We start from the raw sequence: 24,486 nt of genomic DNA, 5'->3' as shown, positions 1-24,486 counted from the left end.
TTTGCACTTCTTAATAATTTCCCCCCAAGATTCCACCCCAGTATATATTGCATTTAGAACGTTTATCCTGGTGCTCAGCTCCACCAACTTCAACCTGGGCCCTGGGTCTTTAAAAACATTCATCTTTCCCTCCCGCATCATCTTTTCTCCCCCTTCAAAACATTCAATGAAATCAGGTCATATATTACGTTGGCAGTAACCAAAATAGTATGATCTAACATGGGACACAACAGAAAAAGTCACATCACATCACAATGCTGAGTAAAAATAAATAAATGATGAATGGCAAAAGCTGAGAAATGTCACAAGGGTGCCATGCTTTCTTACCTGACCTTAGGACTATTTTTTAAGAAATGTACAGGGAGGGGAGGGGGAAACAAGGAGAGATAGAAAGCAAAGAATCAGACAGTGGAAAAAGCACAATGCCATGGCTGGATGACTTAAGACATTCAATGTGGTTCGTTCTGTTATGTTACACTCAGAAATCTACGCGGGTGTTTGGCTATAGTTAAGGGTTGTAGTGGCTTTCAAACTGTATTCTAGGGGATCCCAGGTCCCCTCCAGTTCTTTTCCTCATTAAGAAGATCAGCAATGGCTGAGACGCTTTGGTGGAACACGTTCCCCTCCCCAACCCTCCTCCTTACTATTGGGAGATGCTGTAGGTCAGCATTAGAGCACAAGCTTTGCATGCAAGAAGTCACAAGGTTGAAACTTCAGCATCTTAAGTTAAAAGGCAACAGCTGGCAATAAGAAAGACCTCTTCATGAGATGCTAGCAAGCCACTGCCTGTCAGGGCAGAAAGATGGGCTATGTGGACAAATTGCACATCCTGGTATGTTCCTTTGTAGTGCACAGTGGCAACAGGGGTGGGTGGGTGGTTTGCTTGTTTTTATTCCAGGGTAGACACTTCTTCATTTGGGGTGGCAGGTATGCAAGGAAGAGTGCATTCTAGAACATGATCTGGAATCATCTGCGATGTACAGAGGTTCTGTGGCAGATTAAGTCGATCTGCAAAGTTCCCTAAAAAGTAGTGAATTTCAGTGCCATTGTTTGATATGGAATGTTTTGGTTTTGTTTTGTTTTTTTAAATATATCCAATCTTTAACACACTTAAGCACATCTAACCTAGTAAAGTCAATCTGGGGTCTGCAGTGCATAGATGTGTTTGGATATCAGTTCGCTTCATCTGAGTGTAACACACATGTAATATATTGCAGATGTAAACATGAGCTACATAGTGAGAAATAATGGTACTGTTAAATCAGAAGTATGCGACTTTTTAAGGTTTTATTGAGGAGTCAAAGATGAGCAAAGTACACTCAGGATTTCCAATCTCTAAGAAACAGTTACTATGATGTGCTAACATCCCATTAATATCTGACGGATATGTGGGTCTGCGGAGCTGTCACTGATTCACTAGGTACTACTTAGTAGATTACTACTAAGAGTCTATTTGTTAAAACGACAGAATACAGTTCACAGAATAAGTACACACGTAAGTAGCTTAACTGAATTCTATGTTATTTGGGCAACTAAACACAGATGACTAAAATTCAACTGTTTAACGGCTATTCTTCACATATAATTCAAAAAGAAGTTGATTAAATGACCAAAGAGGTTTTATAGGCAAAGCAAGAGAATACAGTGCAAAATTAGGGTGCATGCTTCTGTACTCAATGCAGTCACAACAATCAAGACTGAAAGATGCAAACATCCAAGTTTTACCTTGTGGGAGGTGCCACTCCCTGTTAGACAATGGAAGAACTTTTTACAACAGATCATTAAGCTATAGGAAAAAGTCCTCAGGGCTCAGGCTTGTGAGGTTTAATTATTAGCTTCAAAATAATTCAACTGTCAGTAAACAGGCTGCTAATCCACAACCATGAAAATAATCTCTTGAGTTGCTTGTGGTGCCTTGTTTGTTTCAGACGCTAAGCAAGGCCAGATATCTGAACCAGAAATTCCCAATAATATGAATGACTGAATGTCTCGAAGTGCAAAGATAGCAATCACTCATGTAAAAAACTGTGACCTATTTTACTCCCTTGCAAGAAAACTGCTCGTTCCTTTGGTAACAAAACACTGCAAAGGATTTAAGACAGCAATTAGCAATGCAAACAATTGCAAACAGATTTAAACTTTTTTATTATTATTCTCCATCTGCACCTTTTGGGAAAGTGAAGTAATTGGATTAGCCAAACAACCATCTTTCATTTTTTTCTGGCATGAATCTATGTCATTTTCATTCTTGAAAGAAAATTAGTGTCAGTAAGTATTATAATCAAATTATTGAACAAAAGCCTCCCCCCACCCTTCTTGGCTACATGTTCGTTGTGGACTAAATGGTCTGGCTCATAGATAGAGGCTTCCAGCTGTTTCCAAAGGAACACTTCTGACATATCTAGAGCATGAGCAGATACCAGAAGAAGAAGAAAACATGAAGAATTAATCTGCTTTCAACTATTGCCATAACAAAGCCATCACAGAGGGCAGAGAGAAGCATGAAACTAAATAGCAGATGCATGTTTGAATGACAGAGTAATCAGGCAGCCAAATTATGGAACTCTGCTTCATTTCTCTAGTGATAAAATGCACTGCATGGGTGTATATATTATATTGAATATGTGAAGAACATGCTGAATACCTGGCAGATCGGGCTCCTAGGCTGAAGCCCATGTATCCTTCTGCAGGCAGAGAATCATCTCCCAGTTCTTTTAGATCCTGCGGCCCAAGATACTTGTCCGTGTCTCCTGTCATTGCATCTTCACCTGCCAGCAGAAAAGCAGGCTGAAATCAGAAGCTACACACAGCCAAAGAAAATGCCTGCTGCCCTTCAGTATGGTTGCTAGAAAGTGAACTCAGTGCATCCCCTGTATTATAAATGCCAACTATATGTTATCTGCACAACTTTTTTTAAAAAAAAAAGGAGAGAAAGAAAAACCCTTTAAGGTGTTAATATATATATAAGCACAAAGAATGACATTTATCCCTGTAAATCCAGTAGTTTAGCAGGTTATATCAGGTGTGATGCTAGTCCAATCACTCTAACAGCCTCAGACAGACAGAAGTAACTTGAATGGAAGACATTCCTTAGCATGTTAACACCCTGTGCTCAAAAAAACGGATTTCGTGGGAGGACTAAGGTGACAACCCCACCCCTCTGAAATGGCCCGTTGGCTCATCCCATTACTAAAGATTCCACTCCCTCTATATTACTCTTTCACCTTTTTTAAGTTGGCATCTGAGGCAAAACAAACAAGAAGTCCCTCAAAGGGCTGGATTCAGCCTAATGGCATCCAGTTGCTGATCCCTAATCTAAAGCCTTTTTGAACGAAACTTCTCATATATCCCTCCCCTACCCACCTACAAAGACCCACAAAAAGCTGCACATTTCACCCTTTTGGTTCAAAAACATTCATTTGCTACTCACAGTGATACTTTTATTAGCTTTATAGCCGAATTATGTGGGGGTGGGGTGGGGTGGTCTTCATTACTGTAAAGATAAGGGTGTGGCAGATTCTGGCCCAGGTCTGCTGCTACAACTTGACTATTCTGACAATTGGCCATTTATCTGTCGTCAGCAGCTTGCAAAGCCCTGACTAAGACAGAAATATTGCCCGCCCAGTAAACACACAATCTGTATTAGACAGATGGGAATGTAATGGGAAAGAAGCCAAAGACCAAACCTGTGGCTATTCAAATGCTCCCACTTTGCAGTTCCAGTTCCTGAATTTGACCCATCAACTAAATTTCAGGGAATTCCAGTGATGTTTAATTTAATTCAGCATTATTCTTTATTTAAAAAGGTATATGTCTCTTAACACATGCCTGCTGTGCTCCCATTAGCACTATATCATGGGGGTTGTGGTCTCTAGACTGTATAAAGACCACAGCACAGTGCAGCCCATCTTTAACCATGGCTAAGGGAGCAAGGTGTGAGACCACCTGCTTGTTCCTCCTGCCCTCCCCCTTCTCCTCACAAGCTTTAAAGCATATCAGCATTGTCTTTAAGCATAACTAAGGTTAACCAGAGTTCTCCATTAACCAGGGTTCTGAAACCAGATTCAGATCCTGGTTGTGCTCAATACCAACACGGCTAAAGCCTGTGTGTGGAGGAAGAGTTCATGCGCCTTCTCACCAGCCCACTCCTATGTGTAACCATGTTTAAGAGATTATTGGTACTGCGCCCTAGTCTTACTTGGTGCATGAAAGTCCTTCTTGCAAAAACAGCATGGATGATTTAAAAACATTGGGAGAATCGGCACATGTTTCAGAACAGCCAACAGAATTTTCCAGCTGTGGAGGACCAATTTTGCAATCACTGCTTTGCTGTGCTCACCACAGAATGTGGCTGAGAAACCTGTGGCCCTCCAGATGTTGCTGAAACCCATCAATCCTAGCCAGCATAGCCAATGGTCAGGGACGATGGGACCTGTATCCCAACAACAGCTGGAGGGTCATAGTGCCTACAAAGAGATAAGGAATACATGGGCGTTTCCTGCTTCCAAGAAAAGTGGTGGGGCTGCTGTCTATGTGGTGCTGTTACACTCTGTTCTCCGTGCATTCAAACTACATCAGAAGGAATTCTACTCACACACCAATGTATACAAGGTTCCTCCTCACATGTAGGGGCTGTGCATGGTGTTTCAGAAGGCAAGTATAACTCTTTCTAGTGAAATCTGAACGTGCAGACTTTAGGCGATGGTGCAGTGATGTGCACCAGCAGGATTTGCCCGGTCAAACCCACAGCTCCCTCCACAACTTGCTTCAACCGGTGCAGGGGATGTGTGTATGAACTCTACTAGTTCCCTCTTCCAGTGCAATGCCCCCAGTCTATTAAACCTTCATGTAAAGGAGCCAGTGGCATATAGAGAGCAGAGTGTGACATTTCTGAGTGTTTGCCAAAGAGATGGTTGGTGATGGGTTGGGAGGCTTAGAAGGCAATATAAGCTTAGATGTGGGCCTGAGTGTGTTTTTAAAAGTTTGAGGGGAAAACCTATTAGACAGTGTCTGAAAAATATGAAAACATTGTATGTTAATATTCCACAGTTCTTCCTTGTAAACTTAGTCCTCTAGGTTTAGATGTAACCATTTCATATCCCACATGTGTTTTATCATGGGTATAGGGGCATAGTAATCCCTTCAATAGTTTAACTCAAAAAATGAAAATATAAAACCTGTATAATACTTGAATCAATAATAAAACACGTGCTGCGTTAACACAAGCTTAGATAAGAGCTACTTTGACAACTCTGTACTCATATAAGTAAAGCATCAGTGGTATTTAACAGCAACTCCCATTGTTGTTTTAATAAAACTTTTAGCACAATACTGCAGGTAACAAAAGCTGGTCCTTGAATTCAAAAGTAAAGCAGTGCAGCAATGGGAGGGTTAAGGAACAGCAACGCATTCCCACCAACTTCACCTTCACCCCATTATGTCACTCTCAGACCTACATTCCAGTAGTGGGAAATATATTATAAAACTGCCCCTTGAGGTTTTCGGGTTCCCTTTCCAACTCCCTTTTCAAATTACAGTACAACAGCTCAATTCTAAATGCAAAAAATTATCCCTTGTCCTCCCTTTGGATAAATATTTGGATTTCCTAAAAGTTGCACAACTGAAAATAAGCATTTCACAGAGCATTCCTGAAGCAGTATCTGCACCCCCCCACCCCAATGATTATGCGGAGTTTAGGTTAACTATTCCCTTGGCCTGGGGGGGGGTAATGTTAAAAAGCAAACCACAAAAGAGGCCCCACTTTAAAGCCACAAATCAGATCTAAAAATACTCCCTTCAAGCTCTCTGCTGCCTTGCAATTGACCGAATAACAGATCGACTTTCTCCCTGCAACCTGGCAACAGAGCAATTATTTTAAGAAACAGTTTTGTAAAAGCTTAGAAGTCTTATCAAGATATTTTCACAAGAGTACACAAAATCGGGGTGGGGTGTGGGGGGAATGAACACCGCAGTAAATACTAAGGTAGAAAAATCTTACTGTTTTGGAAAGCCATTTTCACCCGCCTGGTCTATAAAACTTTTTTTCCCTGCCTGCCTCTTGATGTTTCCAAGAATTCCTATTAGTCCTATTAGTCCTTAAGCAGCGATTTATAGTTAATCTCCAAACCAGTATAAGAGCCTAATCTCTGTGGGTCATATTCACTTTCCACACACCAGCTGGGCTCTTCTTAACATCTTGATCTCTTCCAGCGCCTGCATTTTACGAAATGTGCGCCTTTGTCCTCTCGAACCTCGCAAAAAAACCACAAAAAACAAAAACCACCCGAATTTTCTTCCAAATGTGCAACGAAACAAAAGTTTGAAGCCGCAGGAATTGACAGCTGCTGTTGGAGGTAAAGATGTCCTTAAAAAGAAACATACACCACGCAATCTACAGTGTCTTCTGATAGGATTGAAAACTCCTCTGGCAAGCCTAGTCTAACAAGATGACTGAATGGTGACATACAGACAAGCGCTTGAGTTATTTGTATGTAAATAAGCGCACAGCTTGGGTGTCAGGTTCTCTCTCTCCCCCCCCCCTGTAATTTGATACTAACCGGTCTTGGTTAAACATGCAGGCACTGGGGCAGCCAGAAATCAGGCAAAAGCACATTATGTGGAAGGGAAGGAGGAGGACGGTGCTTTGCTAAAACTGTGTTAGTAAATAACTTTGCTGTTAGAGAGGGGCAAGAGAGGAAAGCAGCTTAAGGAAGAGGAGGTGGAGGCGGATCTGAGCTTTAGGCTCGGAGGAAACGAACCCAGCAGCATTTCTTTCCAGCTGTCTTCAGGTAGGGAGAAAGGAAAGGGTTGCTTTTGTCTCCTGAAACCAGGAGTCCGGTGACTCTCCACCTTCAGCAACAAAGACGACTATGTGTTTACACCCCGATTGCCAACGGAGGTTGTAAGAGAGGCAACACACCCCCACCCACCCCCAGCTCTGCGCGCGCACAAGAGTTGCGTTTCTGGCCAGACAGGAGGCCGGTTACTAGGGCTGGTCCTCGTCAATCATTAACACCGGCACCTTTCCCATTTCACGCAGCAATAAAAAGGGAGAGAACACCAATCTGTCAGCGAGACGGAAGCCTCCGGAAGGTGTGGCGTGGTGGCATGGCAGGTTCAGCCAGGGGATTGCATAGTGCACCTCGCTAACAAAATGCGATACTTTTTTCCCCATGAAGTGTGCACGACACACCTGGGACGTCTCGAATCTAGTTGGGATACTGAATGAAGTTCATTTGAAAATGCTATTGATTTTGGGCAACTCAGTAGTGGCACCCTTGCAACTGGGTTTAAGACACAGGCTTTGTATGTGCTAGTGTTTTTTGAAATGTTGGGATTTATTTATTTTTTAAAAAATATGGATTACTAGCCCACTTCATTCTACAAGGTAAAGGTAAAGGGACCCCTGACCATTAGGTCCAGTTGCAGGCGACTCTCGGATTGCGGCGCTCATCTCGCTTTATTGGCCGAGGGAGCCGGCGTACAGCTTCCGAGTCATGTGGCCAGCATGACTAAGCCGCTTCTGGTGAACTGGAGCAGTACCTATTTATCTACTTGCACTTTGACGTGCTTTCGAACTGCTAGGTTGGCAGGAGCAGGGACCCAGCAACGGGAGCTCACCCCGTCGTGGGGATTCGAACCGCCGACCTTCTGATCGGCAAGTCCTAGGCTCTGTGGCTTAACCCACTGTGCCAATTGCAATTTACACACACACACACACACACACACACACACACACACAGTACTTTATCTCAAATGTATAGAAGTATGTAAATTAAAGTTTGACCAATCAGAATTGCGTTTAAACACTTGTGTTGGCAGCGACAAGGGAGGGAGGGAGAGAGATGCAAGCTGAAAGGAAAGTGTAAAGTTTCTAGAGGAAGAGAACTCCATAGTTCTATTTTAGTATACAGGTACAGCTCATCTTATGCTGATTTTACATATGTGATCTCAGCTTTATGTGGATCACAGTAAATTTAAAAAAAATTAATAGGGGCAGGAGAGCAGGCGAAAAAGCCCAGGAAGGGCCATCTGAGATCTTACACAACCTTTCCAGAGCTCGGAAAGCAAGGTGAGGAGGAGTTTAAGAAGCTCTTTCCACAGCAGAAAAACACTGTGAGGGAAGAGCTTTTAAAGTCCCCCCCCCTTGCTTCCCAGACTCTGAGAAGGTCATGGGAGTCTTGCAGAGGCCTCATGTGAACTTTCCAGAGCCTGGTAAGCTAAGTGGGGGGCTTAAAAAGCTCTCCGCCTTGTGTGAGGGGCAAAACCTGCACAGCACTAGTTTCACTGAGGTAGGGATAGTCACGCAGAGCTGTCCTGGGGGTCGTTCTGGCTTCGCGCAATTTTGCTTATACAGTGGTACCCCGCAAGACGAATGCCTCGCAAGACGGAAAACCCGCAAGACGAAAGGGTTTTCTGTTTTGGAGGCGCTTCGCAAGACGAATTTCCCTATGGGCTTGCTTTGCAAGACGAAAGCCCATAGGGAAATCTCCGGGGACCTGTTTTAAATTGCTAGCGGTCCTGGACCTCTTCTGAAGGCTGGCGGGGGGCAAAAGTCTTTGCTCCCCCCCGCCTGCCTTCCCGGGACAGCGGAGACTTCTCCGCTGCCCCGGGCGATCTTAAAATGCTGGCGGGCGGGAGCGAAGCGTTCGCTGCCGACCACCAGCATTTTAAAATCTCCCCGGGACAGCAGAGAAGTCTCCGCTGCCCTGGGCGATCTTAAAATGCTGGTGGGCGGGAGCGAAGCGTTTGCTCCCGCCCGCCAGCATTTTAATATCTCCGCGGGACAGCAGAGAAGCAGCCCCCTGCGACCCTCCCCCGGCTGGAGAGGTGACGCGCGCCTATGGCAGGAGCCTCCATAGGCATGCGTCACCTCTCCAGCTGGGAGAGCGCGTGCGGGGCTAAAGCAGCCCCCTGCGACCCTCTCCCGGCTGGAGAGGTAACGCGGGGCTATGGCAGGAGCCTCCATAGGCATGCGTCACCTCTCCAGCTGGGAGAGGGCGCGCAGGGCTAAAGCAGCCCCCTGCGACCCTCTCCTGGCTGGAGAGGTGACGCGCGCCTATGGCAGGAGCCCGCCAGCATTTTAAAATCTCCCCGGGACAGCAGAGACTTCGCTCCCGCCCGCCAGCATTTTAAAATCGCCCCGGGACAGCAGGGGCTTTTAAAATGCTGGCGGTCGGCAGCAAAGCCCTCCTGTCCCCGGAGCTTGCGGGGCGGGAGGTGGGAAGAAGGGCTTTTCTTCCCACCACCTGCCTTCAGAACAGCCTTCTGAAGGCTGGGGGTGGGAAGAAAAGCCCTTCTCCCCCCCCCAGCCTTCAGAAGAGGTCGGGGGACAGACTGTCCCCGGACCTGGTCTGAAGGCGGTTTCCCTAGGAACGCATTAATTGATTTTCAATGCATTCCTATGGGAAACCGTGCTTCGCAAGACGAAAAACTCGCAAGAAGAAAAAACTTGCGGAACGAATTAATTTCGTCTTGCGAGGCACCACTGTATGTGCAACAGCAAGGGACATAACACCCACCCTGTGCAAGATGAGATCTACCTGTATCATAAACAATACACTGTGCTAATAAAAATGCACAAATTTGTGTCATTCAAGTAGCCAACAGTGAGAACTGAAGAGATCTGCAAGATTTGAACCTGGATTGCAATACATCTTATTGGCTCTTCAAACCTCATGAAGCTCAGCCAATGAGCTCAAGAGAGATGTGCTGGAACTGGTTGCTATCTCTTAGCTGACCTTCTTCACTGGATTGTTGTGAGGAGGGGGGAAAGGGAGGGGTCTAGCTTGCCCTAAATGGTCTCAGCCTTGTATACCTGGAGTGCCTCCAACCCCCTTGTTCAGCCGGGAAGAAATGAGCACAGAAATGAAGTTAAAGAATCTGTAGAAAGCAAAGTCAATATTAGCAATTACATTGGGCTGTTTTCAAAGTATGGGAGCTCAGTCCTCCCTGAACACATCTCCCCATGGGCTCACCATGGGCACAGCCAGGATTTTGGGTTGGGGGGGCAGGCCTTTTGTTGGGGAAGGCAGAACCTCAGTTTGTGTGTATTTTTATTGATTTTTATTGAGTTAGGGGGGACAACTGCCCCTCCCTGCCCCTCTTGGCTGCACCCATGCAGCTCACTGCTCCACACAGAAGAATAATGAGAAATGAACAAGATGCTGCTCTCTGCTTCTGTGCTTCTGTGTGGGTGCAGCAGGAATTATGTGTTCTAATCCCTTTTCTCCTCTTCTGCAAGTACGGTACTTGTGGAACAGAACTGGAGGAGCCAAGGAAGGGAAGAAAACACAATTAGGGCAATGCTCATTTGTGTGCCCCCCACCCCACCTGGAAACACAAAATTATGCTGCCCAGAGCAGAGTTAAAAATAAGAAGGGAAGAATTGGGCTGTGATCCCACAGGTCTGCTTCACATGCTCCTCTCTCCACACTTTCAGTGGGTGTGCTGAGGTTTCTCCAATGCAAGGCACAGAAGCTGCATTTTTATGGTGGAGATTTGCACATTTCCTCCCTCTGCATGAGACTCAAAAGTGAGGAAGGACAGAGAAAAAACACAAATCAGCCACCGCATGGTATTCAAGTAATTCAGGGGAGATCCAATGAAATTAATGAATACGACCGAGTTAGGCTCATTAATTTCAACAGATCTAGTCTGAAAGTATTCAAATACTTTGAATAATGACACCTTGACAAGTTGCAACCTAAAATTAAGTACACACCTGTATACTTGTGCACACCCATTGTGTTTCTTGCTTCAACCTACTGGACAGTTAACAAATGTGGGACATTTTGGGCGATGAAAAGCTTTGCTAAATACTGTTGCAATACTTGGCAAAAAAAAGAAAGAAAAAAGAACCTGTTAAAGATCCAAGGCTTATTTAAAACAAAGGTCTTTTCTTAACATGGTTGGATCTGAATGCAGAAAGGAAGGATGATTGACTGGAATTAAACAAGTAAACAAACCAGACTGCTTAAGGGATTAATCTGTAAATTGTTTCCTGTTTCCTAAATGTGAAGAAGTTTCACCTCCTGTTTGCAGTTCAGCTGTTAGTATGAACCTGATGAAGTGTTAATGCTTTGGGAAGGAGATGGGATATCTCCTAATATTTACCACAGGGGCTTTTCTGTTTTGGTAGTGTGTCGAGCATGTTGTTTGTGCATGCACTAGCAGTGGGTTGCATCCAATGAAATAGTCGTATTAGCACAAGTGCTCCTGCTTGCTCCTCCCTTTTTTTATTCCCCAACCCCAAATGTGCTCCAGAGGATTAGGGGGACACCCCTTCCCCAACAGATCTGGGGTGCATGTAGCGGGAAGAGAGGGAAGGGAAATTCCACTGCACAAGCGGAAGTCATTGTGCTAATGGGGAGACTTGGTTGGCTACAACCCAGAATGACTATGTCTTCTGAACGCCAACACACACACACTACCAAAACCAAAGGAATTACATGAACTCCTGAGCGTGGATGTCATTTCACATTTCATCTGTGGAAGAAGTGGGGGACAAGGTTCCTGGTGGACATCCACAGCTACTAACAATGAAAGCTATGCCCTGCCTCCACTGCCAGACTCAAAGTAGTATGCCTCTGAATACCAGTTGCTAGGAATCACAGTTGCTAGGAATTGTGTCCTGCTTGTGTGCTTCCCACAGGCGCCTGGCTTGTCGCTGCGATAACATGAGGGACTAGATGGGCCATTGACCTGATTCAGCAAACTCTTCTTGTGTTCTCAAGATTCTAATAATAATAAACCTTTATTGTTACTACACCACCTGTGTGCAGTGAAATTAAACTACTACCCCCCCATACACTCAGTCTTGTTCGCGCTCTGTGTGCTTGTCGGAAGTCAATTACGCCACTATTTCCCCCCCCCCCATTCAACAGCCCAACAGCCCACAGATAAAAACTGTTATTTAACCTGTTGGTGCGGCTGACTATACTTCTGTATCTCCTGCCCAAAGGTAGGAGACTAAAGAAGTGCTGGCCAGGGTGTGAGTCGTCCCTAAGAATTTTCCTCGCTCTCCTGAGGCAGCGGTCTCCCGCGATGTCATCTATCTTGGATATATTCAGATCACATTGTCTAGAAGCTGTGTATTTTTGAGTGCATTCGTTGTAGCTGCTTTATTTGTATATCTCATAATCAACACTGGGTGAAACACTCACGCAGCCACACATTTTTTCAAGCAAAGGAATCTGTGCCTATGGATGCTATGTGAACTCACTGCATGAGCCTATTTAGTTCTTTATCACAACTATCACTGAGCATGTAGAACTGGAGAATTGGTCTGAGATGCATAGGGAGAAATATGTATGATATGACCACCTAATGGTGTCCATTGTCTAGGTGGTTTACAATGTATACGAGTACACAAAGCTTGTTGAAAGGCAGGTATAGTGGTACCTTGGTTTACAAACTTAATCCGTTCTGGAAGTCCGTTTTTATACCAAAGCATTCTTAAACTAAGGCGTGCTTTCCCATAGCAACAGGGGAATCAATTTACAAATAGAACACACTCAACAGGAAGTGAAACATGTTCTTATTCCAAGGCAAAGTTCACAAACCAAAACACCTACTTCCAGGTTTGCAGCGTTCTTAATCCAAGTTGTTCATAAACTAAGCTGTTCTTAAACCAAGGTACCACTGTACTGATAAAGGAGTATTGGGATGGGACATGGGACAAGTAAGGGAATGAGGAAGATGGCTCAGGAAAAACTGCAGATCAGGAAACAGCAATGTACACATCCATTCCTTAGCAGGACCTTCACCCCAAACTCCTGATTGTTGACTTCTGATAGAGGACAAGGGTAAAAGATAAGCCATTTTAAGAAGATCATTGCCTCTTGCCTCTGAACACATGTGCTTAAGATTTTAAGTTGGCTTGTGTGGCAATACAATGTAGTGTGCAGTGCAATATATTAGGGCCATTGGTCATGCCGCCATGTTCCTCATATGATCTCCTTGATACAAGAAGAGAAACAAGCAAATTGCACAGGACATTTTCTAAGATTGTGGCATTTCATGGATCAATTTACTTATTAAGTAGGAAAGTCACCATAGGACACCTAGTGCAGTGTTTCCCAACCTTGGGCCTCCAGCTGTTTTTGGACTACAACTCCCATCATCCCTAGCTAGCAAGACCAGTGGTCAGGGATGATGGGAATTGTAGTTCAAAAACAGCTGGAGGCCCAAGGTTGGGAAACACTGACCTAGTGGATTTCATAACAACCAATAGGAACCACTGACAAATGTATAAGATCTACCTTGGTCTCCAGCACATCCGCAGTGATATGTCTGCAGACACAGGGTTTTGGGTTTCTGCCCCAGTAGGGAAAACTATGGGGACTCCCACAATAACATCCTGTCCCACCACTCAACTCCACCATCAACTGCGGAAATGCTGCAGCAGAAACCAGTGACTGATATTTCTGCAGCAACACAGAACAACTTCAGCAAGCCAGCTGTCAACCATTCTCTCCTCTCTTGACATTATCTATCCTTTCATGGAGTTGTACTGAGGAAAGCAACATATCTAAAACATGCTGGATATTAAAAATGCAACCTGTAAAGAAGGATCGTTATTTTCCTGATTTAGTTGCAGTCCTAGGTCTCTCTGAGGCAGATACGTAAGCATTGCTACGTTGGGTGTGTGTGTGTAGCATTCTTGAAGGGGACCCCACTGAAGGGGTCCTAATCCTTCTTGCCCACCAGAGAGAGCGGCAGGAAGGCAGCAATGGTTGCTACTGCTCCACAGTTGTTTAATACATTGAAATTAGGACATTATTTCCTTAGAATGTGGGCAATGCGTGGGCTTTTAAATTGTGTGCCTCAACACTGCAGCAGCAAACACCATCAGTGTAATAATTACTCAGAGCTCAGGCATTTGCTACATAATGTATTTGAATATATAAACAATGTTAAGCTTCACAAAGCATCACATTCAAGGTACCTAATAAAATGTAATGAAAACACTATTTTGCCTTCCACCTTCCTCATGCGGTTGGAAGCTCAGGCAAGACTTTGCATGATATGCTTCCTTTGGAGAGGAGAACAGCAGAAGCCGAATCTTTATAACAGTCTTATTTAAAAATCTGCAGACTGAGAAGATATTGTAGGAGTGTGGAAGCAAGAGCATGGGCGGGTAATTACTAGTCCCTAAGCAGTATCCATCCATCACTCCAAAACCCCAAATCAACTTGCTTCTTCCACCGTGCAAGTATATGCGACTCAAAGTACATTTCAAGGTGGATGTAAATAAACAGCAGTCAATTATCAATTTACCAAGCACCTCTGGTCTATTGCTAATTACAAAGCAGAACATAGAGAAGGACATCTTTTTATAAGAGAGAGATATGTTTGTAACAATATACATCAATACACTACCCCCCCCCTTAAAAGCAGCAATGAAAGCTCTTTTGTTTCAGGCCATATATCATCAGCCTTTTAAACCTGTATTTCCAGAACCTGCCATATTGTTGACAGCAGGCACCAAATCTATATTCCCATATAGCCCCTGCTGACAGACATTTGTATTTTTCCTTCTTCTGCAATACTTTCATATCTACCACACTCATCAGTTTGTTTCACATTATAATATGCAAACTTTTTTAAAAAAATAAAAAGCAGCAGTAGCAAAAGAGAGTACCCCAAGAAGGTTATTAATGACAATTTGATTTAAAAAGTGAAGAAATAAATCCGGACAAAATCAGAGGGTTATCCTCAGTAATTGCAGTAATCATGAAAAGTATAATGTACATGAAGGAGCCAATTGTTGCTTACAGAATTAATAAGGAAAGTTAGTGAAAGCAAAGTCAGCTGCATATACATGACCATGTACAATCAGGGCTTTTGACTAAGGAAGCCTACAATCACAGTGCAGTTGTCTTTTCGGATCCACCCTCTGAAGCAAGTACAGTGTGATCTGTCTGGAGAAAATTGCCACGGCTTATTGGCACAGCATACGTTTGGAATGCAGGAGGTCCCAGATTCAAATGCTGACATCTCTAGGCAGAATCATGAGGAATTACAGATTTGGAAAGAACAGGGGCTTTGAGGGCCCCTGTTCAATACTGGATCTACATACAGAATCTGGCAGATGACTGCTCAAGTTCTCTAGTGAAGGAGAACCCACCACCTCCTGAGGCAGGAAAAAGGTTCTTGGGAAGAAGGTCTGGGGGGAAGATTCTGCTTGACACGCTGAATGGCTGTGGCCAAAGACAACCGTCACAGATGAAGCAGACCAATATTCTGACATGGTATTAGAAGGTAGCTCCTTGTATCTTCGAAGGCAGTTCCTTGCATCCTTAAAGTCAATGTGTTCCCAACCATTGCTGTACCAGAAAAGGGACTCTTCCCTCTCCAGAAACTGGCCCCACCCACATGTAGCATGTGACAAAAGTGTTAAATTCAAGCTTAAGATATAATCTCCATACACTCAGAAGTGGTTGCGTTTGTACACACCTCTAAATCATGGTTTAGTGTGACATACACAAGCTGTAGCGAGCCTTGGGTTGAGGTACTCCTAACTCCTCCTCCTGTGTACTTGAAAGGAGCATAGAAGCTTTTACTTTTCTCCAGGTTTCCATATCATCTAAACCAAGCACTGTAATTAACACTAACTACAGTTCATTTCAACAAGCCAGCTTCAAAGAGAAAGAAAGAAAGAAAAGATCTGAAATCAGCTTGTTTGAAATTACCCATAGGTAACGTGAACCTAACACTGAACTTAACAGTTTATCTTATTACAGGTAGGTAGCCGTCTTGGTCTGCCGTAGTCGGAACAAAATAAAAAAAATCCTTCCAAAGTGTGCATGCACACAAAAGCTCATACCAATAAAAAACTTAGTTGGTTTCTAAGGTGCTACTGGAAAGAATTTTTTTTTAGTTTATCTTATGGTTTAAGATAAGTTTAACTTTATAGTTTAAGTTTATCTTATGGCTGCTACTTAAAGGTTGTTAATATTGTTTTATAGATTATAAATGCTGTATTGATGCACAACCATTCTTTTATATGATTTACGCTGTATTTGTGATGTTCCATTCAGTGCTATTTTTCTAGAAAAAGAGGTACTGGAACTCACCATGAACGCCTCCCTTGTTCTCTCATAATGGCAATGGCGCCCACCTGAGAGGTGCTGGAAGTGGTGAATTCCAGCTGAAAAAGGGCCCTGCTTCTATTATGTTCTGTCATGTTATTGTTATTTATTGTCTGTAAGCCGCTTTGGGATTCATTTGAATGAAAAGCGGCATAGAAATGTAATACGTTGAATCAATCGATCAAACCAAACCACAGTTTGTTGCACCAGATGACACAACAAACCGTAAACTAAAAGTGGGGGCAAAAGCTTTCGAGGAGGAGAAGAGCGGAGGTTGAAGGCCAACTGTTAAATGCTCCTGTTGATCCATGTTGTGCTAAAATGTAGCTTAGCCTGCTGTGCAATCACGGACAGTAAATACAATGCAAAGAGAAACAGACTATTGATAGGAAGAGGTCAGTCTCTCTTGTTGGGTTTTCACCAGTTATGCAAAAGCTCTGCAAAATGGTAGTGTATATGCAGCTTTGATTTGTCAAGTTAGAATAGAAAATGGAAATGCTGAAGAGCAGAGCCCACTGCAGTACAAAAAAAGTAAGAAATACCTTCTTCAACATCTGAAATATATTCACCATCACTGAGAATTTCAGGGGCATTCGCTTTACGAACTGCACAATTTAAGCGAACAAAATGTTAGGTCAATTATAAATGGCTGGGGTGGGAAACATACCCGATTTCAACAAAACAATTGAATGCTATAATTTTAAGTCCCCTGCCCCTCCCCGCAAAAATGATTGAATAACAACAATGTTTAAACATACATTTGTGCTGAGAAATAAGAAGCAGCTCCATTATACATACCCTCATCATCGGACATGTCCAAAACTTCATTCATTGTTTCCGGTACATTCATTTTATGCTTTTCTGTGACAGTCTGTTAAGGACAAAGAAACATCATTACAGACTAAAACTACCAGTAATCTTCACGAGAAATGACAATTTCAATAATATTTAATATTTTTAAAATGCCCACCCCCAAAAGCTCAGCACTTTACACACATATATTGGATGCTTCCAGATGGGATGGGTGCTCAGTTTTTGTTTGCAGTATCCATAGAACACCACTGGCATCAAAATGACAGCCCATATTCCCCCCCCCCTTCAATCCTGATTTTCCCTTTGCAAAATAAGTCTGATTTTTAAAAACCCAGTTACCAATGCCCCATTTGCAATAGCTCAACAACCCTCTTGCAATATTCAGCTTCCATCTAGAACTCATTCCACCCAGCACTCACTGTGCTAGCAATTCTTACAACAATGTTGTAAGGTAGACTAGTATCTTTATCCAAGATACTTCAGCTATGCACTGGGGGCAAGACATATGGTTTGCACATCTGCGTTGAAGGATGAAGAGGCATTTTAAATGAGGCTTCGTTGTCTTAATTATTACACTAGTGCTTTGCAGGGGTGGGACAAATAAAACCGCAGAAGGCTTTCGTATTTAAATTATTGGCGTCATGGAGATGTGTAAACAAACTTTCAATATAAAACAGAGAAATCGCTCCCAATGGTTTGAAAATATTACTGTACTTTAGTTTTATATTGTGTTTGGTGATGCACTTTCTATGGTTTTAATCTTACTGTTAACTGCACAGCTTAACTAATATCTGTTATTGGGTGGTATACGAAACATGTAAATAGAAATAACAAACAATAATAAAAACAGGGAAAATATTGAATTGTGGCCTGCAGTGTGAGTTTTGGCTCAAATGCCTTTATTGTAACACAGCACTTTTGCTTTTTGCATGATAAACTGTGGGGGTTAAAAAAGAAAAGCTCCAGCTTCTCCCAGCAGCAGTTTTGCAGTTGCCAAATGCTTACTTTGAACTGGTTAAAAATACTCAACAGCAAACATTAATTTATCTTTCCCTGGGTGGTCTGTGTGATTTTTCACTCCCACAGCTGTTCCCACACTAATTATTACTCAGCTAAAAAAATCCACAGGTGTGGCACATAGATACAGTAAATAAATACAAAAACAAAAAACCCTCCAGTGATAAATTTCAGGTTCCATTCATTTACACTACACTACATGTTATCTACCAATCTGAAGTGAGTTTTAACTACAGGTTCCTTAACATTTGTGGGCAGGTTAGACTACATTGGCTATTTATTAAGAACTCATCCTGATTTGGCTGAGATTTGTAGCACAACGTTGCATCAAGCAATTTTTACACCACATGTTCCAGTACATTTCCCCCATCACTTTTCATATGGCAAAATAAATAATAATAATAATAATAATAATAATAATAATAATAATAATAATCCTGATTTAGAGGTTTCTTGCACAAGAGCACCCATCAGCTTTAACTGTGCAACCTGAATTTGCCAGTATGTGATAGAATCCCATCCCAACATAGTGATACCTAAATCAGGGATGGGCAACTTGCTCAACAATGGAAACACCCCATTGGAAAGTTTTGCTGTTCCTATTTCAAACATAGTTCAATAAAAGTAAGTCCTTGAAACTTTATCTTCTTAGGGAGATGGCTGGAGGGAGTTTCAGGGCTATGACAGCCACTGCATCAAATAACTCTGAAGACAAGTTGCCCAGCCCTGTTCTAAGTTGAGCAGCTGTGTACTCTCTGACTTCACTAAGTCAAATGTATCTCTGTAAAAGAAAAATTAAAAACCTGACATGACATTCACTGTTGAAAACATAGCCATACTCACAATTGTTGTCATGGTCTCTTCTGTTACCACCTTTAGCGTGTCAACGACTGAAATGTAGCCAAGTCGTTTGGCAATGGCAAGGGCAGTGTTCCCATTCTAAACAAAATGAAATGTTCATCAAAAAGATTCATGTTAACAGGAGCTTAAGGGATAACCAGAAGTGCAGTTTGCTTATGCTCAGCAAACTGTCTAAAGTTGTGAAATCCACTGGAAGAAGAGGCGAACGAAAAACTTGAGCTTCCCACAAAGCAAATGGTCCACTGCTCAGATTTAGCTGGAACTGCAGACAGTTTGGTTCTCAAAGTAAACTCAGTGCTTAATTTGCAACTGTTACATACAAGTAACTCAGTAAGTAGGTGGTATATTCAAACTGCAGAGCCAAGGGACAGTCTGGATGCAATTCTCAGAGTACAGGGAAGTTGTTTCTCTCCCCAGCCATGCATTTCACAGCTCTTCCCCCTCCCCCAGCTGTTCACATCAGGGTAGCTTTTAGAGTCCGATTTGTTACTGTTTGTGTATCCACCAAGGGGAGTTGACAGGGGCAGGGATGTATTTACCCTATGCAAAGGTGTTTTTTTGGGGGGAAGCATGAAACGGCAATATTTAATAACAAAGTACAGGATACATATGCATTTTGGATAATGTTGTGTCAACAATGATTAAAAACTCAGCACTAGAAATGCTGCGAGTGCCCAGTAAACAGGAGTGCAAACACAGCCTTAATGTGACGCAGAAGGCAGTTATGAGCAAAACATTCTTTTCCAGGAGTCTCCTGAGGCTCTATCTACACTATAATGTCACAGCTTCCTACCAAAGAATCCTGGTTGCTTGGTGAGAGGAAAACTCCCAGGCCCCTACACAAAACTACAATGTCCAGAGTTTCCTGGGAAGAATGAATTATTGCTGAATGAGTTTCTGCTTGTAGCATACATATGCCCCGGGTTTCACCAGACACCACACTTCCATCACGGAGGTTAGGCAAGGAGCATAATGACTGAGGGCCACTACATGTAGTGACTGTGTTTGCCTTGGCTACCCCAGTAGCTAACTCCTGGGTCCCTGCAGAAAACGCAAAGTGCGAAGAACCAATGCATGCTTGTAATCATGCAGTGTGCAACAGGATTCCCTGGCCTTTATTTTATGAAGGCCAGAAACTTCATGGGCCTGAAGTTGCAGAGAAAACCTCTTGGTGCTTATGAGCATTATATATGAATTTGCGTGGGGTTGCACAGCTAAGAAGAAGAGGAAGAGTTTGGATTTGATATCCTGCTTTATCACTACCCTTAGGAGTTTCAAAGCGGCTACAATCTCCTTTCCCTCCCCCCCCCCACAAACACTCTGTTAGGTGAGTGAAGCTGAGAGACTTCAGAGAAGTGTGACTAGCCCAAGGTCACCCAGCAGCTGCATGTGGAGGAGCGGGGAAGCAAACCCAGTTCACCAGATTATAAGTCCACGTTCTTAACCACTACACCACGCTGGCTCTCAAAAGCTAAAGGTTGCTTTCTCTGAATACAAGGGTGGATCAGGGTCTACCATAGATCCAATGGCCCCAAGATCCTCTCAGCTATGCTAGTGTAGAGCTGGTGGAGCAAAACGTGAAAGAATGTCCCTGCCAGATAACGCTCCAGTAGGGCTTTGTCTGTTATTTCACTGCTCCTAGCTGAGATATAGAATTACTGTGCCCCGTACCATTCTATTCCCATTTCCCCCCTCACTGCGCTTCTATAAAACCAATATAATTCCTCAAAAAGCAGAGCAGCAGCAGCAGCTGCCAAAGGGAAACGATGAACAGACTAGAAAAGGTGAGTGTGATCTCTTTTACATCTCTCTTACCACAGTGAGTTCATTGGGTGATGCGCCATTCTGGAGCAGGACGTTGATTATATGGGTGTGTCCCTGTTGAGCTGCTTGGTGCAGAGGGGTGTAGCCATTCTAAATAGAAGACAAAGCAGAAAAAAGCCCACAAAGAACGGCGCTGGAGACTCCATCCGTACACACAACCGAGGAAGGAAACAAAGGGGTGGGAGGGAAGGGTATGAGAGAAGAGTGGAATCTCACCTTCGTTTTGGCATTAACTTTTGCAAACTGCTGCAGGAGAAAATTAACTATCTTTATGTTTCCATAATGGCAGCCAACATGTAACGGGGTATACCCCATCTGGAAGTAAAACACACACAAAAGAAACAGGGAGGCAGAAAGAGGAATTAGTAGGTGTTTTGAAAATGTAGCGTGATGCATTTGTTTGTAATAGACAACCATCCCCAATCCAGCTCTAGAGGCAAGGCGAGAAAGACTATGAAACACAGCTCTTGTGGAGAAACTAACACAGAGCACTAAGGAGCACAAAGACCGAAGATAATTTTGAAACTATGGTTTGACACTTATTCAAGACACGGGAAAGAACAATGATCTCCCCTCGCCACCAGGTACCCACAGCTCACTCTGGGACAAGACTGAGAATAGAAGACCCTGAACTGCTCTAATCAACACTAAACTGTTGTAAAAACGGGCTTAATGTTTGATTGTATCATTTAAATCATACAGTGGTACCCCGCAAGACGAACGCCTCGCAAGACGGAAAACCCGCTAGACGAAAGGGTTTTCCGTTTTGGAGGCGCTTCGCAAAACGAATTTCCCTATGGGCTTGCTTCGCAAGACGAAAGCCCATAGGGAAATCTCTGGGACAGCGGGGAAGCGCAGCGCGTCTTCCCCACTGTCCTCGGACCTCCTCCAAAGGCTGGTGGTGGGAGGAGGGCTCTCCTCCCGCCGCCAGCCTTCGGGGCAGCCTTCCGAAGGCTGGCGGCGGGGCGGGGAGCTCTCCTCCCGCCGCCAGCCTTCGGGGCAGCCTTCCGAAGGCTGGCGGTGGGGCAGAGAGCTCTCCTTCCGCCGCCAGCCTTTGGGGCAGCCTTCCGAAGGCTGGCGGTGGGGCAGAGAGCTCTCCTCCCGCCGCCAGCCTTCGGGGCAGCCTTCCGAAGGCTGGCGGTGGGGTGGGGAGCTCTCCTCCCGCCGCCAGCCTTCAGTGCAGCCTTCGGGGCAGCCTTCCGAAGGCTGGCGGTGGGGCGGGGAGCTCTCCTCCCGCCGCCAGCCTTCGGAGCAGCCTTCCGAAGGCTGGCTGTGGGGCGGAGAGAGCTTCTCCCCGCGCCAGCCTTCGGATGGCTGTCCTGAAGACTTGTGGTGGGAGGAGGGTTTTCTTTCCCACCGCCAACATTCAGAATGGTGTTCTGAATGTTGGCGGTGGGGAGGAAAAACCCTCCTCCCACCGCAAGCCCCGGGAACAGAGGAGAAGCGCTGCGCCCCTTCCCCTCTGTTCCCGTACCTGTCCTGAAGGCTTGCGGTGGGGAGAAAAGCCCTTCTCCGCACCGCCAGCCTGGCAAGCGGTTTCCATAGGAACGCATTAATTGATTTTCAATGCATTCCTATGAGAAACCGTGCTTCGCAAGACGAAAAACTCGCAAGAAGAAAAAACTTGCGGAACGAATTAATTTCGTCTAGCGAGGCACCACTGTATATGCATGGAATGTTTATTGGGGTGGTATACCGGGATTGTTTCCTATAAGTATTTTTGAGAAACTGGAAAATACACTTAAAATTGGTGTGTTGTTTTTTTTTAAAAAAACAACAAAATGTATTTTAAAACATTTTTGGGGCCATTAAAAAGGTATTTTCCCACAAATTGCAACAGAATATAGTTGGGCATTTGAATGTAAATACCACTGAAAGCAATGGAATGAGGAAAGACTGATTCCCGTGTGTATTCGCTTGATGCCCGCAGTTCCTGATCCAAGTAATACACTTATGGAAGCCTCCTTAACTGGACAGAGAAAATATGAACATCATAGGGTCCTTGATGTCATGGACAGAGCCAAGCGGGGGGGGGGGGGGCAGGGGAAGCCAAATCAAGTAAATCAATGAAAATACTTAACTGAGGTTCTGCCTCCCCCCCCCCCAACATAAATCCTGGCTACATCGATGTTTGATGGGCTTATGCCTTTAATTTGTTTTCATTTCTTCCTACACAGCTAGACATTTGCCTTTCATAATGAAAAGGAGTGGCACATGAAGAAAAACCAGAGTTTGCCTCGTTTTGTTTTTTCATTTTCATTTTCAAGTTTGTTTGTTTTTTAAAGCATTTTGCTTTTGCTTTCACCTTCATACATTGCCAACTGTCCAGCAAGACATGTACACATAATCGTTTTTGAGAGGCCTGCCAATTTAAAAACCGAAACCAAAATTCAATGCAACATACAAATCAATAAAGCACGGAGGTTAAAATAACATTTCATTAAGACAAGAAAAAACAAAAAAAGCAGCAGGAGTCATAAGAACTCATTAAGACCAATTAATATATCAATTATAATAATCGAGATCTGAAACTGTCAGAACAAATGTTTCCTGAAAGCTAACCATTTTAATGGTACATAGGAATGAGTGAAGTCAAGACGTTTGGCACATCTCCCAGAGTTGTGCCTTCAATAGGTGAGGAGCCACAACAAAGAAAAGCTTGCTGCGCACTCTCTCAGATTCCACCTCGCTCACTCACAGTGTTGTGTATCAGGTAGACTTCAGGACTTCATACAGGGAGGCCCATGTTCAAAACCCTGAGGTCTTTGGAGGAAGGATGGAACAAATGTGAGAAGCAAGGACAGGGCTTTCATATAATAATGGGTAGGTCTGATGTCAACCACCAAAGTGGGACACTGAATTCTTAGTGTGGGTCTTCTGAACACTATAAAACAGTAGTATCACACTAATTGACTGTAAAAAGCAGACTACTGTACTCCTTTTCTGAACAGTCAATACTACCATTACTGCACACCACAAGGATCTGAATGATCTACTCTGTGATATGGCTGGGTACAAGGTTACAGTCTTCTGTCCAGGTATTCATGCCATCAATATTTTGCACACAAGTACGTGTAACAAAACCCCAACTGTTTATGCATTTTCAAAAAAATGAAAGGTGATTACTGATCACCTTTAATCAACAACAGGAGTGGGTGGGGGCTGCACTAACAAGGGGTACTGCAGAATCCGTGTACTCATGTTGCATGGGGCCCAGCCCCTCTGCCCTTGTTCTCCTCCACCCTCTGGGTTTTTCTGGTCAGTGTATTTGGGGCATGTGAACTCCCATTTTGTGCTGAGCACCCAAGAAGGATGGGCAGACCTTATGAGAGATTCATGTTGCTTTTTTAGGCGCAACACAGAAAGTTCCTACACACTCTCTGAAAGATCCATGTGGCGGCTGGTGGTCTGTCATTGCTCCTATACATATCCAGGACACTCCGTCATGATGCAGTCATTAAGTGATTCATGTGTGAACCAGTCCTCGGACTGTTGCTGTCATGTGCAAAGCTCAACTCTCTTTCTTCTGACAGTAAGCAGATTCCTGCTTTCCTAGCAGCAGCAGCAGCAGCAGCAGCAGCAGCAGCAGCAGCAGCAGCAGCCAGGGACTGTAAGTCATGGCTGTGTGGGAAGGACTTTGCACAGAACAAAACTGTTGCCAGACGGCCGGGACAGTGCAGTTTGAATGCTGATCTCACAGCAGTGTGGGTGGGTCTATTAAAAGCAACATGCCAGCAAGGCTGTTGGACATGCAGAGGCCTAGAAAGAGGGCTGAACTATATCTGATTAGCCAGTGTGCACATAGAGTTGAAGGCAGAGGAGAAGGAGGCACTGAGGAGTGAGACCAACCTGGCACTGAACCTAGCTAGGACTACAG

The 24,486-nt window shown here is 44.0% G+C and overlaps 1 protein-coding gene across 34 annotated transcripts in view; it reads right to left on the bottom strand.

The window, feature by feature from the left end:
* Positions 1-24,486, bottom strand: part of ANK3 (ankyrin 3) — a 400,513-nt gene that overhangs the window by 63,009 nt on the left and 313,018 nt on the right. For 25 of the 34 annotated variants that reach the window (XM_082222269.1, XM_082222287.1, XM_082222259.1 and 22 more), the window contains 6 exons: positions 20,826-20,924; positions 20,601-20,699; positions 18,768-18,863; positions 16,893-16,965; positions 16,637-16,699; positions 2,645-2,768 (listed from right to left, as the gene is read on the bottom strand). In XM_082222269.1, the coding sequence (XP_082078395.1) occupies positions 2,645-2,768; positions 16,637-16,699; positions 16,893-16,965; positions 18,768-18,863; positions 20,601-20,699; positions 20,826-20,924 (554 nt within the window). The other 9 variants (XM_082222285.1, XM_082222291.1, XM_082222266.1 and 6 more) reach the window with 6 other exon arrangements.

The sequence above is a fragment of the Podarcis vaucheri genome (genome assembly GCF_965113315.1).
Source record: "Podarcis vaucheri genome assembly, chromosome: 5".
Lineage (NCBI taxonomy): Eukaryota > Metazoa > Chordata > Lepidosauria > Squamata > Lacertidae > Podarcis > Podarcis vaucheri.
The sequence above is the reverse complement of the archived record's forward strand: the minus strand, read 5'-3'. Positions and strand labels throughout refer to the sequence as shown.